Here is a 19,126-nt window from a genome sequence, read left to right as displayed (position 1 = left end):
CACCTGTCTGGGGCATAGTATAGCATCAAGAAATCTTGAAATGCCCTTTGTACCTCCTTCACCTCAAAGGTTTCTCCTTCATTTACATATTTTCTCAAAGGAAGGAGACCCCACAGGGCAGGGTGTACCCTTCCCTGAAGGAGGGACAGGGCCCTGTAGAGGCAGTAAGAACCTGCTTGGCAGCTTCCTTCCCTTCTTCCTGGTCCAGGGCTCAACCTGGGTTCCTCAGTTAAAGAGAGCTCTATAGCCAGACTAGACTGATCCAGAGATCACTTTATCCCCATGCTACAATCACAGTTTTCCTTTATCATGTTTGATATGTTTGCCCATCCTGGATTGGTTTTCATACACTCATTCCCCCAAAGTTTGGACAGGGAGCCCTACATAGCTTTTCTCACAGCAGGGAGGAGTGGAGGCCCAGTTCTGTCCCTAGTTTGCTGTGTGATGGAAGAGACAAGCCATTTTGCCTTGTCTGGGCCCTAGTTCTATCCTCTAGAAAAGGAAGGCACTCTATGTGGGGCTAAGACCCCTCCATGCTCAACAGTGCCAGAATCTAGAGACTCTGTGACTCAAGGCAGCATGCAGAGAGGCTGAGAGCATGACTGGGGCTCTGCCACTAACTTGTGAACTTTGTGATCTTGGGCAGGTCACCTCATACCTGTGCTTCCGTTTCTACTTACACAAAATGGGAAAAATAATACTCAGCAAGGTGTGTGTACAAAACACTTAGCACACAGAAGAGGCTTAACAGCAGCTTTTCTTTTATTGTTTCCTCTAAGAGCTTCCTGTTTTATGTACATCTGCAGACCAGACTCTCTTAGGATAAATTGGAGACCTTGTCCTCATTGTTATATTATTCCACATATCTTCATAATTCAAGTTTTGTTTTGCCTGATGTTATTTGGGGTTTGGAAATCTTTTTAGTGTGCAGAGTTCTGTTCTAAAGAGATGAAGATTGATGTTCTCAATTCTGGCCCAGACAGGCAGTGCTCACAGCTGCAGTGTTCTGACAGCCTCTCTTCTCCCTCCTTTCTCTCCAGCTGTCCCTGGAACACCCCAGTATGTGGATGAGCAGTTCCTATCACGCCTCTTCCTGTTTGTGGCCCTGGTGATCATGTTCTGGCTGTTGATTGCCTAATGCTGGGTCCCAGCCTATATCCACGGCAGGGCCTCTGGACTGGTGACATGCCACACCCACTCTCGATGTTTGGCTCCCTGGCTAATCCTGACCCCTGGAATCGGTGGGGTCAGTAACACATCAAGGAGTTTTGCTTCTCCATCAGAGCTTTGGGACTCAAGACCTGTTGTCAAGGACTCTGGAGTATGGCCACTGCTGTAAACACCCTGCTGTAACCTCAGTCTTTGGCATTGAGTCGTCTCTCATGAGTTACACCATGAAGTCCTGTTCCAACCAGCTTAGCAGGTCCTGACTCTGCACAGGGAAGAGGCAGGAAAAGAGAAATTGTCAGTACAATTTCACCTGAATTTAATATTACAAAAACAAAGGGATGAACCAAATAGAAACTTTCTTTCATCTCTTTAAATACCCCTTGGTAAGTGGCTTCCAAAATCAGTGGGACTCCCCATATAGTGAGGCTCCAGATCCCAGTGCTGCTGTGTTCTATTTCCTCCTCCTCCTTAGCAGAAATGCAAGAAATTGCTGTCCTATAAAGATCATAATTGCAGCATCTAAAGCTGGAGTCACTTCATGATTTCACCAGAGAGCCAAAGATCTTTTATTGGCTCTAGGCCATGCTCAGTCTCTGGCTGCAGAGAGTGGCTTGAATGACCTCCTGGTTTCCTGGTGTGTATTATCCCCAGAGACATGTGGTTTCACTCACAGATTTCCCATCCTCTCTCCCCCCAAAAATACGTGCATCTGCGCCTCTCTGCCAGAGGACACACAGCCGAGACTGCTGCTGAAGCCAGGACTACGCATCAGGAAAGACCTGCCATTGGGACTCTGATGGGATTTGGAGCTCTGATGTAGGAACTGAACAAGCAGCCCTTTCCCCAAGCCTACAAAAGCTCCAAGTGCGTCCTCTCAGACCCACCCAACGGGAACTGGGGGCTTTGTCAAGTCAGCGCATGTTGAAGACCATCTTCCCCAGAAGCCAAATTGTCCTTTATGAAGAAGCAGGAGTGGGGAGATCCGCATATGACCCTGATTTGGGTATGGCTTGGTGGATACCCCTGAAAACTCTTTGTATGTGTACTAAAACCAGGGAATCATGCAACTATGGAGCAGGCAACCCTTGATGATTTTTAATGCCAGACAGCAGGGCCTAGAGAGCTTCAGCACGATGACATGGTGTGGTTTTCCCCAGGAAATTTCCAGGGGAATCATTTTCCCAAGCCCTCGACTTGTTTTTCTAGTTCACAAACTTTTTCCTCAGAATCTGATTGAGGGAGTGGTTCCAGGCAGGAGGACAGTTCACTTGTGGAATGGTTCTCACTCTCCTGGTCAGGCCTTTTCCTAGAAACTCAGCCTCTTCCAGGAGATCCCAGGGGTCGTGGAAGATGGACTTCCTCTCGGGGCCTCTCTGTCACTTTACCAGTCCACATTGCTCCTGGCTCACCCCTAGCCATAGCCAATAAGTGGTAGAAAGCCCCACCTAGTGCTTTTTTCCAGCTGTGGCTCTGCATAGCATGTGGAAACCAAGACCTTGAGGAAGACAGGGGAAGTCCTCCTCTCCTGTCCACAGCCCCCACCCCTTCCCTTCTGTACCTGTCAATGCCAGAGTTCAGTGTTTAATCAGACAAAACGTTAAGTGTTGAAAAGGTGGTTCATTTGCCGAATCCATTTGGTAGGACTAAGCTACCAGCTTTACAGTGTCCCTGATGGATTTTAAACATTCTTGGGACACCCATTCAAGAGTGCTCTTTTTATCACCTCCTGGAAATCCCAAAAGTCAGAGGGACCCCAACCTCTCAGCACAAGTGAATTGGTGAGATCGCTCAGTGCAGTAGCCCCACCTAGTGGTGAGAGAGAGGACTTCAGATAGATGGGCCCAACAGAAATGGGTTTCCAGAAGAAAAGTTAAAAAAGAAAGGGTTGTGGGTAGGAAGACAAATTATTGGGACTCTTTGACGAAGTAGAGTGAGCCCAGGAGAACTCCACCAGCAAAGGCATCCCAGGAACCTGTGAGCCAAGGCAGGTTGGCCATGTACCCTTTGATTTTGAAACTTCTAGGCCCCCCACTCACCCTCTACTGGGAGCTGGGGCAGGAGAGCCAACTTGGGACTGCTGGCTCAGCCCCAACAGGAAACCCCCTTCCCACCACCCCTCTGCAGGCTCACCACCTTGCCCCTCTGCCAAGGCAGTTTTCATTTCTTTTGTGTGTTTTCTATGTTGGCGTCCAGCCCACCACCCCCCCCCCCCCCCGCCCCTGCCACCTTTGTGGATTAGGACCAGGTCCCGACCACAGTCAGAAAATGACACCATGTAAAGTGGCACATCTTGACCAGTCACTAATTTTCACTGTTGTGAAAGTGATTTGATTTAGAATTAAACAAATGGTTTTACATTACTGTGAGCTGTGGACTTGTCTGTGTAACTGGGGGGGGGGGGGGGGGGGGGGGGGGAGCGTGAATGGGTTGGGGAGTAATCACACTGATTTGGCCTCTGGGAAACACTTCTGCATACGTGGGACTCAGGCAGCCATTGATAATTAGGGATGAGAAGCACAGGCTAGAGGACTGGCTGCATATACAGTCCTACCCAAGATGTAACCTGACAGCCCTAGTCCTGACAAGTGTATGGAATTCCTAAGCTTAAGGCTACCACAGTGGAGCTTAGCTTGTGGACAATCAGAACCTTGAGGACAATCACAGGTTATTCACATGCTCTGCAACAGGGCAGATGGGACCCTGGCCAAGCCCTCTACCTGGAGCAGTGGATGTACAGCTCCCTAAGGTTCCTCAGTAGCAGAGTATGAGATGGAAGATAGGTTACAAACCTGGCCTCACCTCAGGCTCCACCCCACCCCCCCCCCCCCCCACACACACACACAATAGAGCTACAAGGTCATCCCTCTGAAAAGGTCTCTTTTCTCCCTCTCTTCCACTTTGACCTAAGGCTTTAATCAAGTTGAACAGCACTAAGATACGGTAAGAAATGCAAAGATCAGGGATCTCCAAGAACTCATAAGCCCAATAAGAGATGGGAAACAAAACATGCACTGAAGTAGAATAGGACAGTAAAGCCTCTACATACCTATGACCCAACCCCAATAACCATCAATTCCTGTCCAATCCTGTTTTGTCCCCACCCTCATACTGCTCCCTTTCTCTTGCCTGGACTATTTTGAAGCAAATCCTAGTCCTATGCCATCTATTAAGTATTTCAAATATGCATCTCAATGATGATTTTCAAAAACAACCAAAATACTATTTTATGTACCTGAAAAAATTAACAATAATTCCTTAATGTCATCATATATCCAATCATTGATCAAATTTTCCTAGTTGTCTCAACTTTTTTGTTCAGTTTGCTTGCATTAAGATCCAAATCAGATCCACATCTTGCTATTGGAGGTCTCCTAAGTCTCTTATTACATCCATAGGTTCCTCTTTTCTTACTTCTACAGTTTACATGTTTTTTTTAAATTTAAGGTTTATTTATCTTTGAAAGCAAGACAGAGTGCAAGTGGGGGAGGAGCAGAGAGAGCGGGAGACATAGAATCTGAAGCAGGCTCCAGGCTCTGAGTTGTCAACACAGAGCCCAACACAGGGCTGAAACCCATGAACTGTGAGATCATGACCTGAGCCGAAGTTGGATACTTAACCAACTGAACCACCCAGGCACCCCGCAGTTTATCTGACATTTGTCCTATTGAGTTTCCCACAGCTTCAGTTTTGCTATATGCATCACTGTGGTGTTAATAAGCTCCTCTTACTCTTGTATTTCCTGTAAATTGTTAAATCCAGAAGCTTGACCAGGTTCAGGCTTGGGTATTTAGTAAGACTATGTCATAAATGGTACTATATACCTCTTGTTGCATCATTTCATGAGGCACATGATGCCTGGCAGTCCCTTTTTGTGATGTTAGCAGCCCTTACTGATCATTGTCTAAAACAGGACTTTCTGTCATGATGGAGATGTTCTCTATCTGGACTGTCCAACACAGTAACCACTAGGCACATGTGGCTAGCAAGCACATGAAATGTGGCTAGTGGACTGAGGAACTTAATTTTAAGTTCTATTTCATTTTAACTTACATAGCCACATGTGCTAATGGCTATTGTATCAGTGCAGATTTAGATTAGTTCACAGGGTTTGCAAAATGATATAATTGAAGATAATGTGTTAAGCATTTAGAAACTAGAATAGGTAGAAAGGGGCAACAAAATTACAAAGAACACGGAGGGAAATGGTAGAGTGGTACAAGGGCAGAATGTATTCTGGAAAAACAGTTCTGGAGTGAAGGGAGTAGGAGAAAAGCCTGCAAAGTGAGATGTAGTTCACTCATGAGGGCCTGGTTTAGCCTTTGTTTTGTTGGCAACAGGGAGCTATTGAAGGTTTTTGAGCAGACACATAATTCTGGAGGATTAATCAGTTGCTCTTGGATGGGACTGATTCTAGGAGTGGAGAGACTAGAGGCCAAAGACAGGATCAATTTGATGAAAGTGTAAGTGACAATCGGAAGGTATAGCTGGGAATCAGTAGACCCGTTCCCTCAGGATGGCAGAGTCAGAACCTTCAGGTGTTTTTCAGGGTCCAGGTTCTCATTTCTATAGGTCCAAAGAGTTGATTGTCAGTCAGCAGGATCTGGCCTTAGGGACTGACCAAACTATGGTGGGGTAATCAAAGTGTGAACGGGTGACTTGGGTGCTAGAAACTCACATCTTCTCCCTACCCAGGATTTTCTGTCTTCCAGAAACCCCCCTGGAGTTCACAAGTGATCTTGGAATATTCTTTGGGCCTATACTGGAAAGATATCTTTTGGTTATACATTTCTACAGATTGCTATTTTCTTTCTTTACATTTCAATTTGCATTTCTCAAGAGTTACCTAAACTTCCCTGGAAGGAACTTGGGGGAGTTGGTTATCCCCCTACTCCCTGCTAGTGAACACCATGAGGCTGGAGGTGGGAAAGAAGTGGAAAGAGAGAGGGTAAGGAGGGAGAAAAGACAGACCTGGGTGCCTTGCTGTGGGGCTGAGGGAGAGGGAAGACAAACAGGGGTCTTGGTTCCAAAGCTTCCAGTGCCTGTGTGCCTGGCAAAATACAGCATTACCTCTTTGCATGTGTAGGGTGAATAAAATCCCTGCTCCCTTTTTGCCTACCATGAGGTGGCTTGTCAGAGTCCCCTGGATCCCTGCCACTTTAATTCAACACACAATCCTGTAGTTGCTATAATCAGACCAGAAATTCTTCAGAAACTGTAAAGCCAACCGCTGGAGGTTCCCAGGAATTACCGGAAGTCAGGCACATTCCCTCCCCCACCCCCTCAGCACTTTCTCTATACTCAGGATTTCAGGAGCCACCTGCCACACCCAGAGGAGAAACATCTGACCTGCTTCCTATTTGGATTACACAGGTCAGGAAGAAAAGAGAATTGTGCCCACCTTTGCTTATTGGAGTGCTGGAGCCAGACAGCAGCAGAGTTGAACTTTGTCTTTAGCGGGGGTGTCATGATCCATTTCCTTGGGCCCCATTCCTGCCTCTTCCTGGTCATTTGGACACTTTTCCCATGACCTAAATCCAGTCTAAGGAAATGACAGTCGCCAAACACGCATCACAGGAGAATCAGATGGGAAGGACTACAGGGTCCTGCTGATGCAGCCCACCCTTTGTCACATAGAGGACCCCAATTCCCTCCCAAACCCAGTGAAAGAAAGTGGTTCTCAAGGCCCCTCAGCCAGCTAGCAGCTGCCAGGAACCAGCCTGCTGTTCTAACTCCTTGTCCAGGGCTCTCTCCTCCACAAAGAAGAACCAGCAGAGCAAATCCAGTCTACAAGTGTGTTCCCTTTAGTCTACATGGCATTTTTAGAATTTCTGAATGTTACCAACATTTTAAAAAGTGGGAAAATTCACCTAAATACCTGGAGTTTGGGCTTGTCTTGAAAATTTGGAAGATCTGGTGTGCTGCATTTATTTATATACCTGTTTGGCCCCGATAAGAATCTACCCCTAGAATGCTGGTTGCACCACCTTCACACCATCTTTGACCTAGAGATTATCTACTAAGTGCCAGCTTACTCACAGTGGGGCAGATAAGTGGCTTCTTTGAGCTGGAAGCCTAAGAAAAGTCCACTCTAAATCCCCAAAGTTATTTGTGGAGTAGCTTCTCCATATTCATATTCCTTTTTTTTTTTTAAGATTTTTATTTTTAAGCAATGTCTACACCCAACACGGAGCTCGAATTTACAACCCCAAGATCAAGAATGGAATGCTCTAATGACTGAGCCAGACAGGCCCCCCTCCATATTCATATTCTTGGTCCTAAACACTCTACTAGAAAGAGCTTTTGCCTGGGAGTTAGGCGACCTGGGTTCCCATCTCACCTCTGCTCCTAGTGAGCTGAGCCATTTTGAGGTAATAGAACTTCTTTCCTCGGGTCCTCAGCTGCCCCCATCTGTAAAATGGGCTGAGGATCTCCTGTTGAGACCTCCCAGGAGCCCCGGGGACTATGCTGACAAACCACCTCACGGCCGCGGACAATCACCCTTACCAGCTCAGGCACTCAACAAAAGGCTTCGCTCTCTCTGGGAGGCACCAGGGTCCCCACAGAGCCCGAGTCAGGGGGCGTGGCCTGGCGTCAGCGGGGCGGGGCGTCGGCGGGCGTACCCCCCGTGCCAGGTGCGGTTTGGTCCTCCCCGGGCGCCGTAGGCGGTGCATCCAGCTGGCGCCGGGGGGCCGCGATCCTCCCGCGCCTGAGACGGCTGCGAGAGTTGAGAGGAGTTGTAGTCTCCACCACCTCCTCCCCATTTCCGCGTCCCCGGAACCATGGCCGCCCAGTCGGGTAAGGAAGGGCCGCGCCGTTCTGTTCCGCCGTTATCTCGGAAGCCCGGGCCCAGGACGCCTGAAGGGAGCTGGCAGCCTCGGGAGTTTCGGGCTGAGTGGACCCCCATGGACCCCGGCACTTTAGCAGGAGAACTGGGGAAGTGAGCACAACGCTCCCCGAGGACTCGGAGGTTGTGGAGCTTCGGGAATTGGGGGGCCGAAGACAGAAGGATGCGAGGGATATGCGGGTTGAGCTGCTGAGGGTTGAGGTCCCTCGAGGAAGGGATGCTGGGCTCTGTGAGGGAACCAGCTTTTTTTTGTGAATCTGGCGGCCGCAGGTCCCCAAATGAAAACTTTCTAAGGGGGCGCCTGGGTGGCGCAGTCGGTTAAGCCTCCGACTCTGGGTTTTGGCTCAAGTCCTGTTCTCACGGTTGGGAAGTTTGAGCCCCGCATTGAGCTCTGCGCTGACTGTGCCGAGCCTGCTCGGGATTCATATTCTCATATTCTCTCTCTCTCTCTCTCTCTCTCTCTCTCTCTCTCTCTCTCTCTGTCTCTCTCACTCAAAATAAATATATCAAAACTTAAAAAAAAATAAAATTCTTTCTAAGAAAGCTGGGGCCTGAGTTCTCTTGGAGTGAGAGCTTTGTGGAATATGGAGAGTAAGGAAGGGATTCTCAGGGTTTGGGCCAGTTATATGGGGATGGAGAGTTACCCTGGGTTCTGGGTTTTCTGTGGGAAATGAGGATAGTTGTGACTTCTGACCGGATCCAGGGCGTCTCACGGGTATCTTGGTGCCTGTGATCTTAGGCAGGTCTTAGGGCTCTTTGCAGGAAGCTGGGAGTGTGGGCTCCCTTGGGGTTTAGGACACGGATTAGGGGTTAGGGAGAGAGTGAAGCATTCATCCTGGGGAAGGTAGGCCACTTCGGGTTCTGGACCCTCCATGGGAGCTGGGTCTTCCCTTGGCCTCTCTGAGACAGGAGAAGAATGTGGCCAAACACCTCTTAGAGCGAAGAGTTGTCCAAAGGTAAAGGGTAGCTTCAGAGTTAGATTAGCTGAGCCTACAGTCCCCTCTCGGTCACCTCACACACTACCCTGCAGCTTCCTCCCCTCCTGGCCTGTCCCCCTTTCTGTTGCCTCTGTTTCCCAGCCACCTGTGTGGGAGGCCCAGCCTCTAGGTCGACCAGGGTCAGCATCCAGAAGCTTTCTAGAGGTGACAGAAGGGAATGGTGGAGGAGGGAGGCTGTCTTGGATATCTGCCCCCATTTCCTGGCTTTCAGCCTGTGGACAGTCACTTCCTCCATCCTGAATACAAGGACCAGGCCACCAGTGGGTCATTTCCTTACCATGGAAGCTTGGGATTTTTCTCTTCATTCTGGATAATAGGCTTCTGGAGAAGACTAGGAGTAAAAATGTTCCCTGTCCCTTTCTCTCTAATTTTTTTTTTTTTTAAGCTTCCAGAGTTTTTCAGTTCAAATGATTTCCAGTGACTTTTTTTCTAACCTCCATGTATGTCAGTTACCTGTCTCGAACCTTGATTCTCAGAAACTTGTAAAAGATCTTAGAGTGCAATAAGTGTTTATTAGATTTCTCTGAGTGAACCAAAAAGCTTTGTAGAGGCATTAAAGTGTCTAGGTGTATTAGTTTAGACATTTGTCCATAAGAATATCTGTGGGATACTTTTGTGCTTATGCAAGCACTGAGTAGTATAATGATGAACAAAATGGATACAGTCCTTGCCTTTGTGGTGGATACAGCCTTAGAGACGGATAGTAAATAATTGAGGTAGTAATAGAAATAAATGCTATAATAATTTGAGATAAACAGTGGAAGTAAGTGCTGTAAGAGTACGTCAGGGGTGAGGAGAGTGGCAAGAAGACACTTTTCCTTTAAAAAGCAAGTTTATGCTGATCCTTGAGAATAAGTAGAGAGTAAGTCCAGCAAAGAAAGGGCAAAGAACATTCCAGGTAGATGGAGCAGCATTAAAAGGTGCCTATGAAGAGCTGTGAGTAGGCCAATATGTCTTTTTTTATGGATGGGGAGACTAAGGCTCAGAAATGACTTGTTCAAGGTTGTACAGCCAAGTAAATGGCGGTGATGGGAATTCATATTTTCCAACTTCAAATTCAGTGCTTTATCCTCTCACAAACACCAGAATTCTTTATTATCACAAACATTAGAATGAGATTATCCTGTGGAGTCAGAAGGAAGTGGGGCTTAAACTTTTACTTGTTCTGTCCGAACTGTTCCAAGACAACTCAGATTCCTGTGTAACGGGAGAATCAACAACAAAGAAACCAAATATTTACTGAGTACTGTGATGTCTAAGGCACTGGGCTGGGCCAAGTTTTACCTCTTATAAATTTTAACAGATGCTAGAGCCAGGAGAGACTTGATAATGTTACTCTCCTTGTTTCATGTATGAAGAAACTGAGGCCCAGGGAGAAAAATGGATTTGTCTAGGGTCACGCAACTAATGGTAGAGTCAGGACTAAACTAGGATTTCTCCTCCAGTGCTCTTTCCAATTTTCCAGGCTACTTGAGACATAGCACATAATAAGTCCTTAATAAATATTTGTAGAAATGAATAATATGTGGTTTGTGCCTTTGAGAAATTCACTGTCAGTTGAGAGTAATTAAGAAAAAAATGGGCAAATCAGGACAAATTTTTAGAAGGCCTGTGTGTGATAACATTATGGAATTTAAAAGATGTTGGAGAACTCTATTCATGCATCCATTCCACAAATATATATTGAGTTCATATTACGTGCCAGGCACTTCTAGGCCCTGGGGGAAACAACAGGAAACAAAACAGACCAAATCCCTTCCCTAACAGAGTATGTGTATGTGGTTGTTGTTTTTTTTTTTTTTTTTTTTTTTTTTTTTTAGTATTTATTTATTTTGGGGAGAGTGCAAGTGGTGGAGGGGCAGAGAGAGAGGTGGACAGAGGATCTGATGTGGGCTCTGAGCTGACCGGCTGACAGCAGCAAGCCCAATGTGGGGGTCTAAATCACTAATGGAACTGTGAGATCACAACCTGAGCCGAAGTGGGACACTCAACCAACTAAGCCATCAACGTACCCCTCAGAGTGTGTATTCTGATGGAAGTGATAGACAGTATGTAAATTTGAGTATCAAATATCAGGGATAAATGCTCTGAAGAGAAATAAAGTAGGATAAAGTCATAGGAACAGTTGGAGGTCAGGGAAGGGTAGCCTCCCTGATTAATGACATCGAAGCAGAGAAATGAAGGAAGGGAGTAAGCCATTTGGATATCTGAGGGAAGAACATTTAAGGTGTCGGGAATAGAAGGGAATGAGCAAAGGCCCTGAGCCCGGAATGTACTTGGCATGTTTGAACAACAGCAAGGTGTCCAGGGTGGCTACCAGATTTGGTCAGGAGATACTTCTAGGAGGTAAAATTTGAGAAGTCTTGGGTAGATTAAAAGTGGTGGGGGTGAGGGTGCAGTATGATATCCTGGTAGGGAAGAAACTGGAAGTAGGAAGCATAGCTGGGCAAGTTTCAAGGTTCTCACAAGGGATGGTGAATTGATATGGGTGATAGAGGCAAGAATGGAGAAATGGGGCAGTTACAGGAAGTGAAAGATAAAGCTGAGAGGGTAGGTAAAGCCAGACTGTGGAGGGTTTAATGCTAGATTTGTGGAATTTTTCAGACTACAGTAGAGACCACAGGTTTAGAGGCAGAGAACATGATGATGTGTGTATTTTGTGTGTATCAATTTGGCATTGGTGGGCATGATAGATTGGACAAGAGTAAGGAAGGCACCAATCTGGGGGTGATACAGTGGGCCCTGAGGTGAAGTGTTAGTGATAGGAATGGAGAAGAAGGCATTGACCACAGGAATTACCTGCAACCTGGAAGGGCTAGGGTTCAGGGGCATATTAGGAACGGATGCAGGATCAGTTTGTGTGTATGCAGGATCAGTTTGGCATTTCAGTGAGAGGACCTAGAGCTCTAGCATTCTCTTACAAGCCTATCTTCCTTCTCACTGTTGACTTTGTTTATATAGTAGCAACAATTAGACTCTTTTACCTATTAATCTATACCCAACAGTAGCTAGAACATGAAACTATTGCCGAGTTCTCTTAGAATATACTTTGATCATCCACCCTGGTATTCTATGTCAAGTCTTTCTGCCTGTAATTTCCTTTTTCTAGGGAAGAAAATCTAAATATAAAGACATAGACTTTGGAGTTAGCAGACCTGTGGTCTAAACCCAAATCTAATACTTGTTAATTGAGCATTTCAATTTTCTCTTCATAAAATGGGAACAATAATAATCCTTCAGTACTAGTCTTCATCTTATAGGATCTTTATATTTGATTAGTTCATGTTTGCATAGTGCTTAGAACACTACCAGGCACATTGTAAGGACTCAAAGTAGTTAATTTTTTTCCCCCTATCTTTGACAATGAGTAGAGAACTACTGTTTGGGAATGTATTAATTGGTTAACCAGTTCTCTGATAAGAAAATGCCTATTCATTCACAGCTAAGTAGACTTATGGTTGGAGGTGAGAACCTGAGTGCTGGAAAGCCACAGGAACCATCTGTCTCACTTGTTTCTCTACCAAGTATCCTATTACCCTACTAAGTTTGCCCTGCTCCCAGCAACTGGTTTGTCCCTCTCTGACGTGTTATTTCTGTACATATCCCCTTGTCTCTGTCACCCGCCTGAGTACTCACCAAGGGCCCCAGAAGTTCGTGACATAGTCTTTGTCTTGCACATGGGCACGTAGAAAAAATTTGCTGAATTTGTTTTGAAAATGTTCCCTTCAGATTTTAGAGGTTAGTGTAATTCAGCTCAACTTTTTCCCTTGCCAACCCCCTAGATATACATGAAAGAAAGAAGAAAAGCTTTCAGTTGCCAACCAAGTGTCAGGCACTGCAGGAAGTATTTTCACATATATTTAGTTATTTCTCTTAATCCTCTTGGGAATCCTATAAGGTATAGATGGTTATTCTCTTTTTAAAGATTAAGGGAGACAAGCTCAGAGAGGTTAAATAATTTGCCCAAGGACACAGAACCAGGTTTCACACCTAGGTTACTCCAGCTCTTCTGGTTGACCCTTACTACTAAAGGGCAGATGGAAACAACAGCAAAAATCAATCTTCTGAGATGTCTGTGTATGTGCCTTAACCTGCAAAATGAGAGACCCTCATTTGGTGTCACTAACTCAGAGCTAGAAGAAATAATTTGATCCCACTTCTTATGAAAGAAGAATCTAAGGTTCAGAGAAGTCCAGAAAGTCCTTTAAAAATCATGTCATATTTCTTCTATAGACACTCCCCTTGGTAATATTTGAAAGCTAGTGCAGAGGAAGAATCTTTGGGATATAGGGGAGAGTATCTAGAGGAACGTTAATCATACTGTTAGTCTTGTTGGTACTTACTTCATTAAAGGGTGATCTTTTCTCTCTTGGCTGCTCATCACCGGTTGCTGCCCTGCCCCTCTGCTTCCTGCTTTATCCTGGAACAAGTGGGATTTATACACCTGACCTGCCAGTACCCAGGGGGGCACAGCAGTTACCATCCTTGTTGTTTTGTGCTGCACTGAATTGGCTGGGTTTTGTTCCTTGTTCTCATTGTCTAGTGGAACATGAGAAGCATCAAAGATTTTTCTCAAATGAAAGGATAGGATCTGTGCATGTTGGTTCAGGTTAGGCTTTATGGTCTCATGAGCTTTCAGTACCTGGAAATTTCTCACCACTTTGAAGTCTGAAAAGGACTAGTTTGCAGAAACCCAGCTCTTAGACCAAGATTAAGGGGAATGTTAGTGTCTTGTGGGAAATGCACTGGCTGTGGGCTGGAGTACCAGGCTGAGCCCTTCCACTGAATAACTGTGTAGTCTTAAGCAAGTCCTAACTTGTCTAAGGCTGCATACAATAATAAAAATGCAACTGGTCTGGTAGTTTCAGAACTTGGGTTTGAGCCCCTCTCGGACCAGCTTTCTGATGGTTAGGCAACTTGACTCTCCTTCTTCAAGCCCATTTTTCTTTCAAAAAAACGAAAGGATTGGACTAGAGTAGATGATTTTTAAAGGCCCTTCCAGCCTTACCATCCTGTCATCCTAGTGCCTGCCCCAGTGAATTCACAGATTATTTGAGAATCACATCATCAGTTATTAAGTTGGGGGAGAGAAGCATATGTAAATTGATTTTATATATATATATATTTTTAAACTGAATATATTTTGTACCAGGATTCAAAAGATCCTGAAGGTGAGAACCTTTGTAATGAACTATTTGTTGTAATTCTCGCCCCCTTTGCATGGCACATTTACAACTTCTTAAAAGCAACAAATTCCAATAGTAATTGTGAAGGTACAGTTTTCTGATTATTAAACACTTCCTAAGGGCCCCTTATTGTTTTGAGGCTACTGGGGACATATACTTAATCAAACTCCCTTTCTGGCCTCTGACAATCAGTAGCCACTGTTGATAAGTCTGCAAATATGAGAGATAAACACTATGGAGGGAGAGAGTAAATGTCCTGGTACAATGAGGTATTTTCTGAGAGGAAATATTTCCCAGGCAGACTGGATTCTGGATGGGTCTTTCATTTGGCCTCACAGAAATTGCTAGGTCTTTGTATTATTATATTTCTCTTTCATTTCTTAGAATAAAGGTTGTAAGAGAGTTGGGATGCCTGGCTGGCTCAGTCAGTGGAGCATGCAACTCTTGATCTCGGGGTTATGAGTTCAAGTCCCATATGGGTGTAGAGCCTACTTTAAAAAAAAGTTGGGGGTGCCTGGGTGGTTCAGTTAAGTGTCCTATTCTTGATCTTGGCTCAGGTCTTGATCTCAGGGTTGTGAGTTCGAGTCCCACACTGGGCTCCACATTGGGTGTAGAGCCTACTTAAAAAAAAAAAAAAGATGCAAAAGGATCATCAACTTTCAGGGCTGTAGGGAGCTGAAGAAGCCAAGAGTATTCTTTTGAAGAGTATTTGGTTTTGAGAAGCTGAAGGTTCTGGGTGAATATTCTTGCTCAGGTACTCTAACTGAAAAACAGTGTGAATGCATAACAGATAAACTGAGGCCTGCACGTCCACATGTGGCTTTACCCATAAGTAGTCATCCTGAGAACCTGAATACTTATTGAGTGGAATCATCCCTGCTGACCGTTGGAGCTTATCTTTGGAAATTACCTTCATAGTTGGCAGCTGGATCCAACATTTCAGTTGGATTTGCCACACAAAGAGTTTCTGTTCTGTACCAGGTTTTATGCTAGGCCCTGGAGATTTGAAGATAATCAAGATGCAGTCTTTGTCCTTTAGAGCTGGGAGTCGGGATGGGGGACACAGAGAGGGTGGGACTGAAGGAAATAGAAACATAATGAACTATAATTACAAAACAAATGATGTAAAGCAGGTATAGACAAAATGGAACAAACAGTGTCTGCCTTTGGGGGACCATCAAAGAAGGATAGAAATTTGATTAAGGGAAAAGGCAGTAAAGTATCTTAAACACAGAATAGCTCAAGATGTGAATGCTAGGATGCAAGAACATAAATGTGAATGGCAGAAACAGAAAATAGATCAAGATGTGATTTAGAGCATCCCTTTGTTGCTGATGAGAGATAAAGGTTCTTTGGGGTCACCTTGTGGACGGCCATTCATTCCTTTAGTAAAAGTTTGTTGAAGGACTACAGTAGGCCAGGGACCTGTCTTGGTTCCCCTCATCCTTTGGAGCTGACAATAGCCAACTTTAATGATATGTGAGGACTTTGTTCCTACCTTAGGACCTTTGCACATGTCTTCTTTCCACTCCCATCTCCAGTGTTATCCTTCCCTCCTCCTCTCTGCCTGTTAATTTATGTCATCCTTTTGTTTTTAATGTTTTATTTATTTTTGAGAGAGAGAGAGAGAGAGACAGCATGAACAGGGGAGGGGCAGAGAGAGAGAGAATCCGAAGCAGGCTCCAGGCTCCAGGCTGCCATCACAGAGCCCAATGTGGGACTCAAACGCATGAACTGGGAGATCATGACCTGAGCTGAAGTTGGATGCTTAACCGACTGAGCCACCCAGGCACCCCTCATATCCATCCTTTAGAGCTCAGTTTAAAAAGTATTTCCTTAAGGAATGCTTGTTTGCTTTATCCCAACCCCATTTTCCTAGTTATGAACTTGATTTCTCCTTCATACCACTTGCCCCAATTATAATTAAAATAAGTATATTATTGTTTAATATCTATGTTGAATCTCTTTCTCATTTGCTGCTCTTTCCCCAGTATAGGGTTGGATACATAGTTGGCATAGAACAAATATTTGCTGAAAGAATGACTGAAGCGTGTCCATTGAATTTAGCAATAAGCAGTCACTTTGGCCCATGGTGAGACAGTTTCAGAGAAATGGTGAGGGTGGAAGTCAGATTGCAACAGGTGGGAAGTGAGGAAATGAGAGCAGTGATGTGTAGACAGCTTTTTAATATGTGTGGCTGTGAAGGGGAAGAAGGGTGGTAGCTAGAGCAGAAAATGGAATCCAGATTTTTTTTTTTTAATGAGAAAGACTTGAACTAATTTAAATAATACTTGGAAGGAGCCAATGGGGAAGGGAGTAGTGGTAGAGATAATGGAAAGTGCACATCTTCTGAGAGGTGGGATAAGATGGAATCTATTACAGGAGTGCCATGCTAAACAATTGAGCCTTTTCTTCTGTGGACACTGGGGAGTCTGAGTGAGCCAGCTAAGACTGTGTGGTAGATAGGGAAAAGAAGCCAAAGACCTGAACTCAGGCTGTGGTGAAGGACAGGGAAGGATTAGAGAAACATTTGGAAGGTGGAACCAGGTGGGTATGAGAGAAGGGAGTAGGGGTCTTGATTTTGTGTTCCTGGAGCCTAGCACAAAGCAGGTTCTAAATAAGTGTTCATTCAGTGGCTTTGAGTTTCTCAAGACTGGGGAAAGGGCATGCTCTGGAGGGTGTGTCAATAACAAGTTACCTCAGATATCTTCATAGTGGAAAGTCCTGATCCTTTTTGAATTTTGTAAACAGCCAGAGGTCATCCAGGGCCAAAATGCTGAATTGTTGAGTAAGTGGGTGGTCAAGTTAGAGACCATTCCTTTCGGTTAAAAAGTAAAAATGAGAAATAAGATATGGCTTAGAATAATGAGACTTTCTGGGGGTAGGACACAGCAGTTCACAAACTGACTCTAAAAACCCTTCCATGCAAGAGTTCCAAAAATGTTTCAAATCTGTACCTCTATAAGTTGGAAGCGTCTGACTCTTGGTTTCAGCTCAGGTTATGATCTCATGGTTCATGAGTTCAAGCCCCACATCAAGCTCTGCACTGATGGTGTGGAGTCTGCTTGGGATTCTCTCTCTTCCCTCTCTCTCTCTCTCTCTCTCTGCCCCTACCCTGCTTGCTCTCTCTCCAAAGAAATAAATAAACTTAAAAAAAACAACAACAGCAAACTTGGAAGATTCATTTGGATGCCTGTCTTCATTGAAAACCTTCTCACTAATTCTTTGTCTCACCCACTGTCCATAACCCAATTTGAGTAAGTCTCTCAGACTTTGAACCTTGGACTTTGTGAGGATTATAGTGCACTCTCTGATTACTACCATCCAAAAAACCAAAAAGACCCCTCTTGAGAGTCTGAGAATTTTAATTTTTTTTAAACCTTTTATTTATTTTAGAGAGACAGAGCCCCAGTGGAAGAGGGGCTGAGAGAGGGACACAGACTCTGAAGCAGGCTCCAGGCTCTGAGCTGTCAGCACAGAGCCCAACACGGGGCTTGAACTCAAAACTTGAGATCATGACCTGAGCTGAAGTTGGACACTTAACCAACTGAGCCACCCAGGTGCCCTGAGAGTCTGAGAACTTTAGATTCAGGTGATGATGGCATATATGTCCTATCACTATGGAACTGGGGGAGAGGAGCAGGTGGGTCGAGGTTTTAAAGCCTTCTGCCAGCTTGTTTAACTTTCCTCTGGGGTATAAGGACAGCTGCCTGTGTGTTCTGGCTACCCCAGAATGCTGCTGAGCAATCTTGAAGTGTCTGGAGATGTGCATTGTCTATTCATGACCCCTGTGCCTGTGAAACAGGGTTCAGTGACTGTCACCGTGCCTGTGGCAGTCTGGAGTTACCCAGAGAGAACAAAGCTGCATACACGGAGTGTACAAGGGAGTCTTGTAACAACCTTGTCCTGCTTTCTAGGGCTGAGTCAGGTACCATAGCTTGATCTCAGCTGCCTTCTTTATTTCAAGAAGTTGGCATCTGAGCCACAGCAGAAGTATTGTGTTTTGTCCCTTTTGGAGGGACATGGATTTACTCTGTGTTATTGCCCATGCTAATCTCTCAGCCTATACAGCCTTTCTCCATCCTTTCTCAGCCCCTGGCAAATCTACTCCATCCTTCAAGGTTTAGCTCAAGTATTAGCTTCCTCTACAAAGATTTTTCTGACTCCCCTAAGTGGAATGAGCAGAAATTAACATGGTGGAGTATAAAGAGCATGGGCTTTAGGATGAGTTGGGCCTGAGTTGGAATGCTAAATCTGTTGTGTGGCCTGTCACCCTCTAGCCCTAGGTTTGAGTTCTCCCACCCATTAAATGAATTTAATACCTCTTTCACAGGATTGTTTTGAGAATTAAATGCAATTGGGTCTGTGAAAGCAGCTAGTACAAGGCTTGGTATATAGGAGGTGTTCATTAAATGTTCTTTCCCTTCTATACCCATAATTTCTCCTAACTAAAATAGCACTTTGCTTCTACTAAGGGAAAATTATAATGTGGAAGAAGGGTTCTTTTTCAGTGGATTTGCTCCTTGAAGAACAGAGATGATGTTATCCAGCAGTCTCCATCATAGAGCTTGGAGAGAGGACCCATGGGTCTGACAAGAGGACCTATGATGTTGGTTGAATGAATGAGCTCCTGGACTCAGTGATGGAATAGGAAAAGGGAATAACATGTTTAACCCAGAGAAGTTTTTGTGGGTGCTGGTTGAGAACAGTCATAGGAAGTCAAAAGAAAGAGACCTTGTTCATTTAATCTACTCAGAACTATAATAAGCAAGGGCTGAAAGTTCTAGGAAAAGGCAGGTTTTGTGGAAAAAGGAATAATCAGAACCATTTCTAAAAAATGGAATGAGACTTACTTTTGAGGTCATGAATTCCCTGTCCCTGGGGAGATGAGCAAGCTGGATAAGTGCTTACCAAAGATCTTGTGGAGG

At 45.0% G+C, this 19,126-nt stretch overlaps 2 protein-coding genes and 1 long non-coding RNA gene across 5 annotated transcripts in view; 2 read left to right on the top strand and 1 right to left on the bottom strand.

Annotated features, from left to right (window-relative positions):
- RNF185 (ring finger protein 185) overlaps positions 1-3,536 on the top strand; it is a 37,599-nt gene extending 34,063 nt beyond the window's left edge. For both annotated transcript variants that reach the window (XM_047827254.1, XM_047827255.1), the window contains exon 7: positions 1,041-3,536. In XM_047827254.1, the coding sequence (XP_047683210.1) occupies positions 1,041-1,138 (98 nt within the window). In that variant the 3' untranslated portion in view covers positions 1,139-3,536. The remainder of the gene's footprint in view (positions 1-1,040) is intronic.
- On the bottom strand, positions 745-7,761 carry LOC125148865 (uncharacterized). 2 transcript variants are annotated; one of them, XR_007145725.1, is made up of 3 exons: positions 7,675-7,761; positions 6,569-6,709; positions 745-1,432 (listed from the first exon to the last, which is right to left on the bottom strand). It is a non-coding gene; the product is annotated as an uncharacterized LOC125148865 (long non-coding RNA). The 2 variants fall into 2 exon arrangements; XR_007145724.1 differs by lacking the exon at positions 7,675-7,761 and adding an exon at positions 7,508-7,668.
- Positions 7,762-7,819: 58 nt separating this feature from the next.
- LIMK2 (LIM domain kinase 2) overlaps positions 7,820-19,126 on the top strand; it is a 59,656-nt gene continuing 48,349 nt past the window's right edge. The window contains exon 1 of the mRNA XM_047827247.1: positions 7,820-7,965. Within this exon, the coding sequence (XP_047683203.1) occupies positions 7,950-7,965 (16 nt within the window). The 5' untranslated portion in view covers positions 7,820-7,949. The remainder of the gene's footprint in view (positions 7,966-19,126) is intronic.

The sequence above is a fragment of the Prionailurus viverrinus genome, chromosome D3 (genome assembly GCF_022837055.1).
Source record: "Prionailurus viverrinus isolate Anna chromosome D3, UM_Priviv_1.0, whole genome shotgun sequence".
NCBI lineage: Eukaryota > Metazoa > Chordata > Mammalia > Carnivora > Felidae > Prionailurus > Prionailurus viverrinus.
The sequence above is the reverse complement of the archived record's forward strand: the minus strand, read 5'-3'. Positions and strand labels throughout refer to the sequence as shown.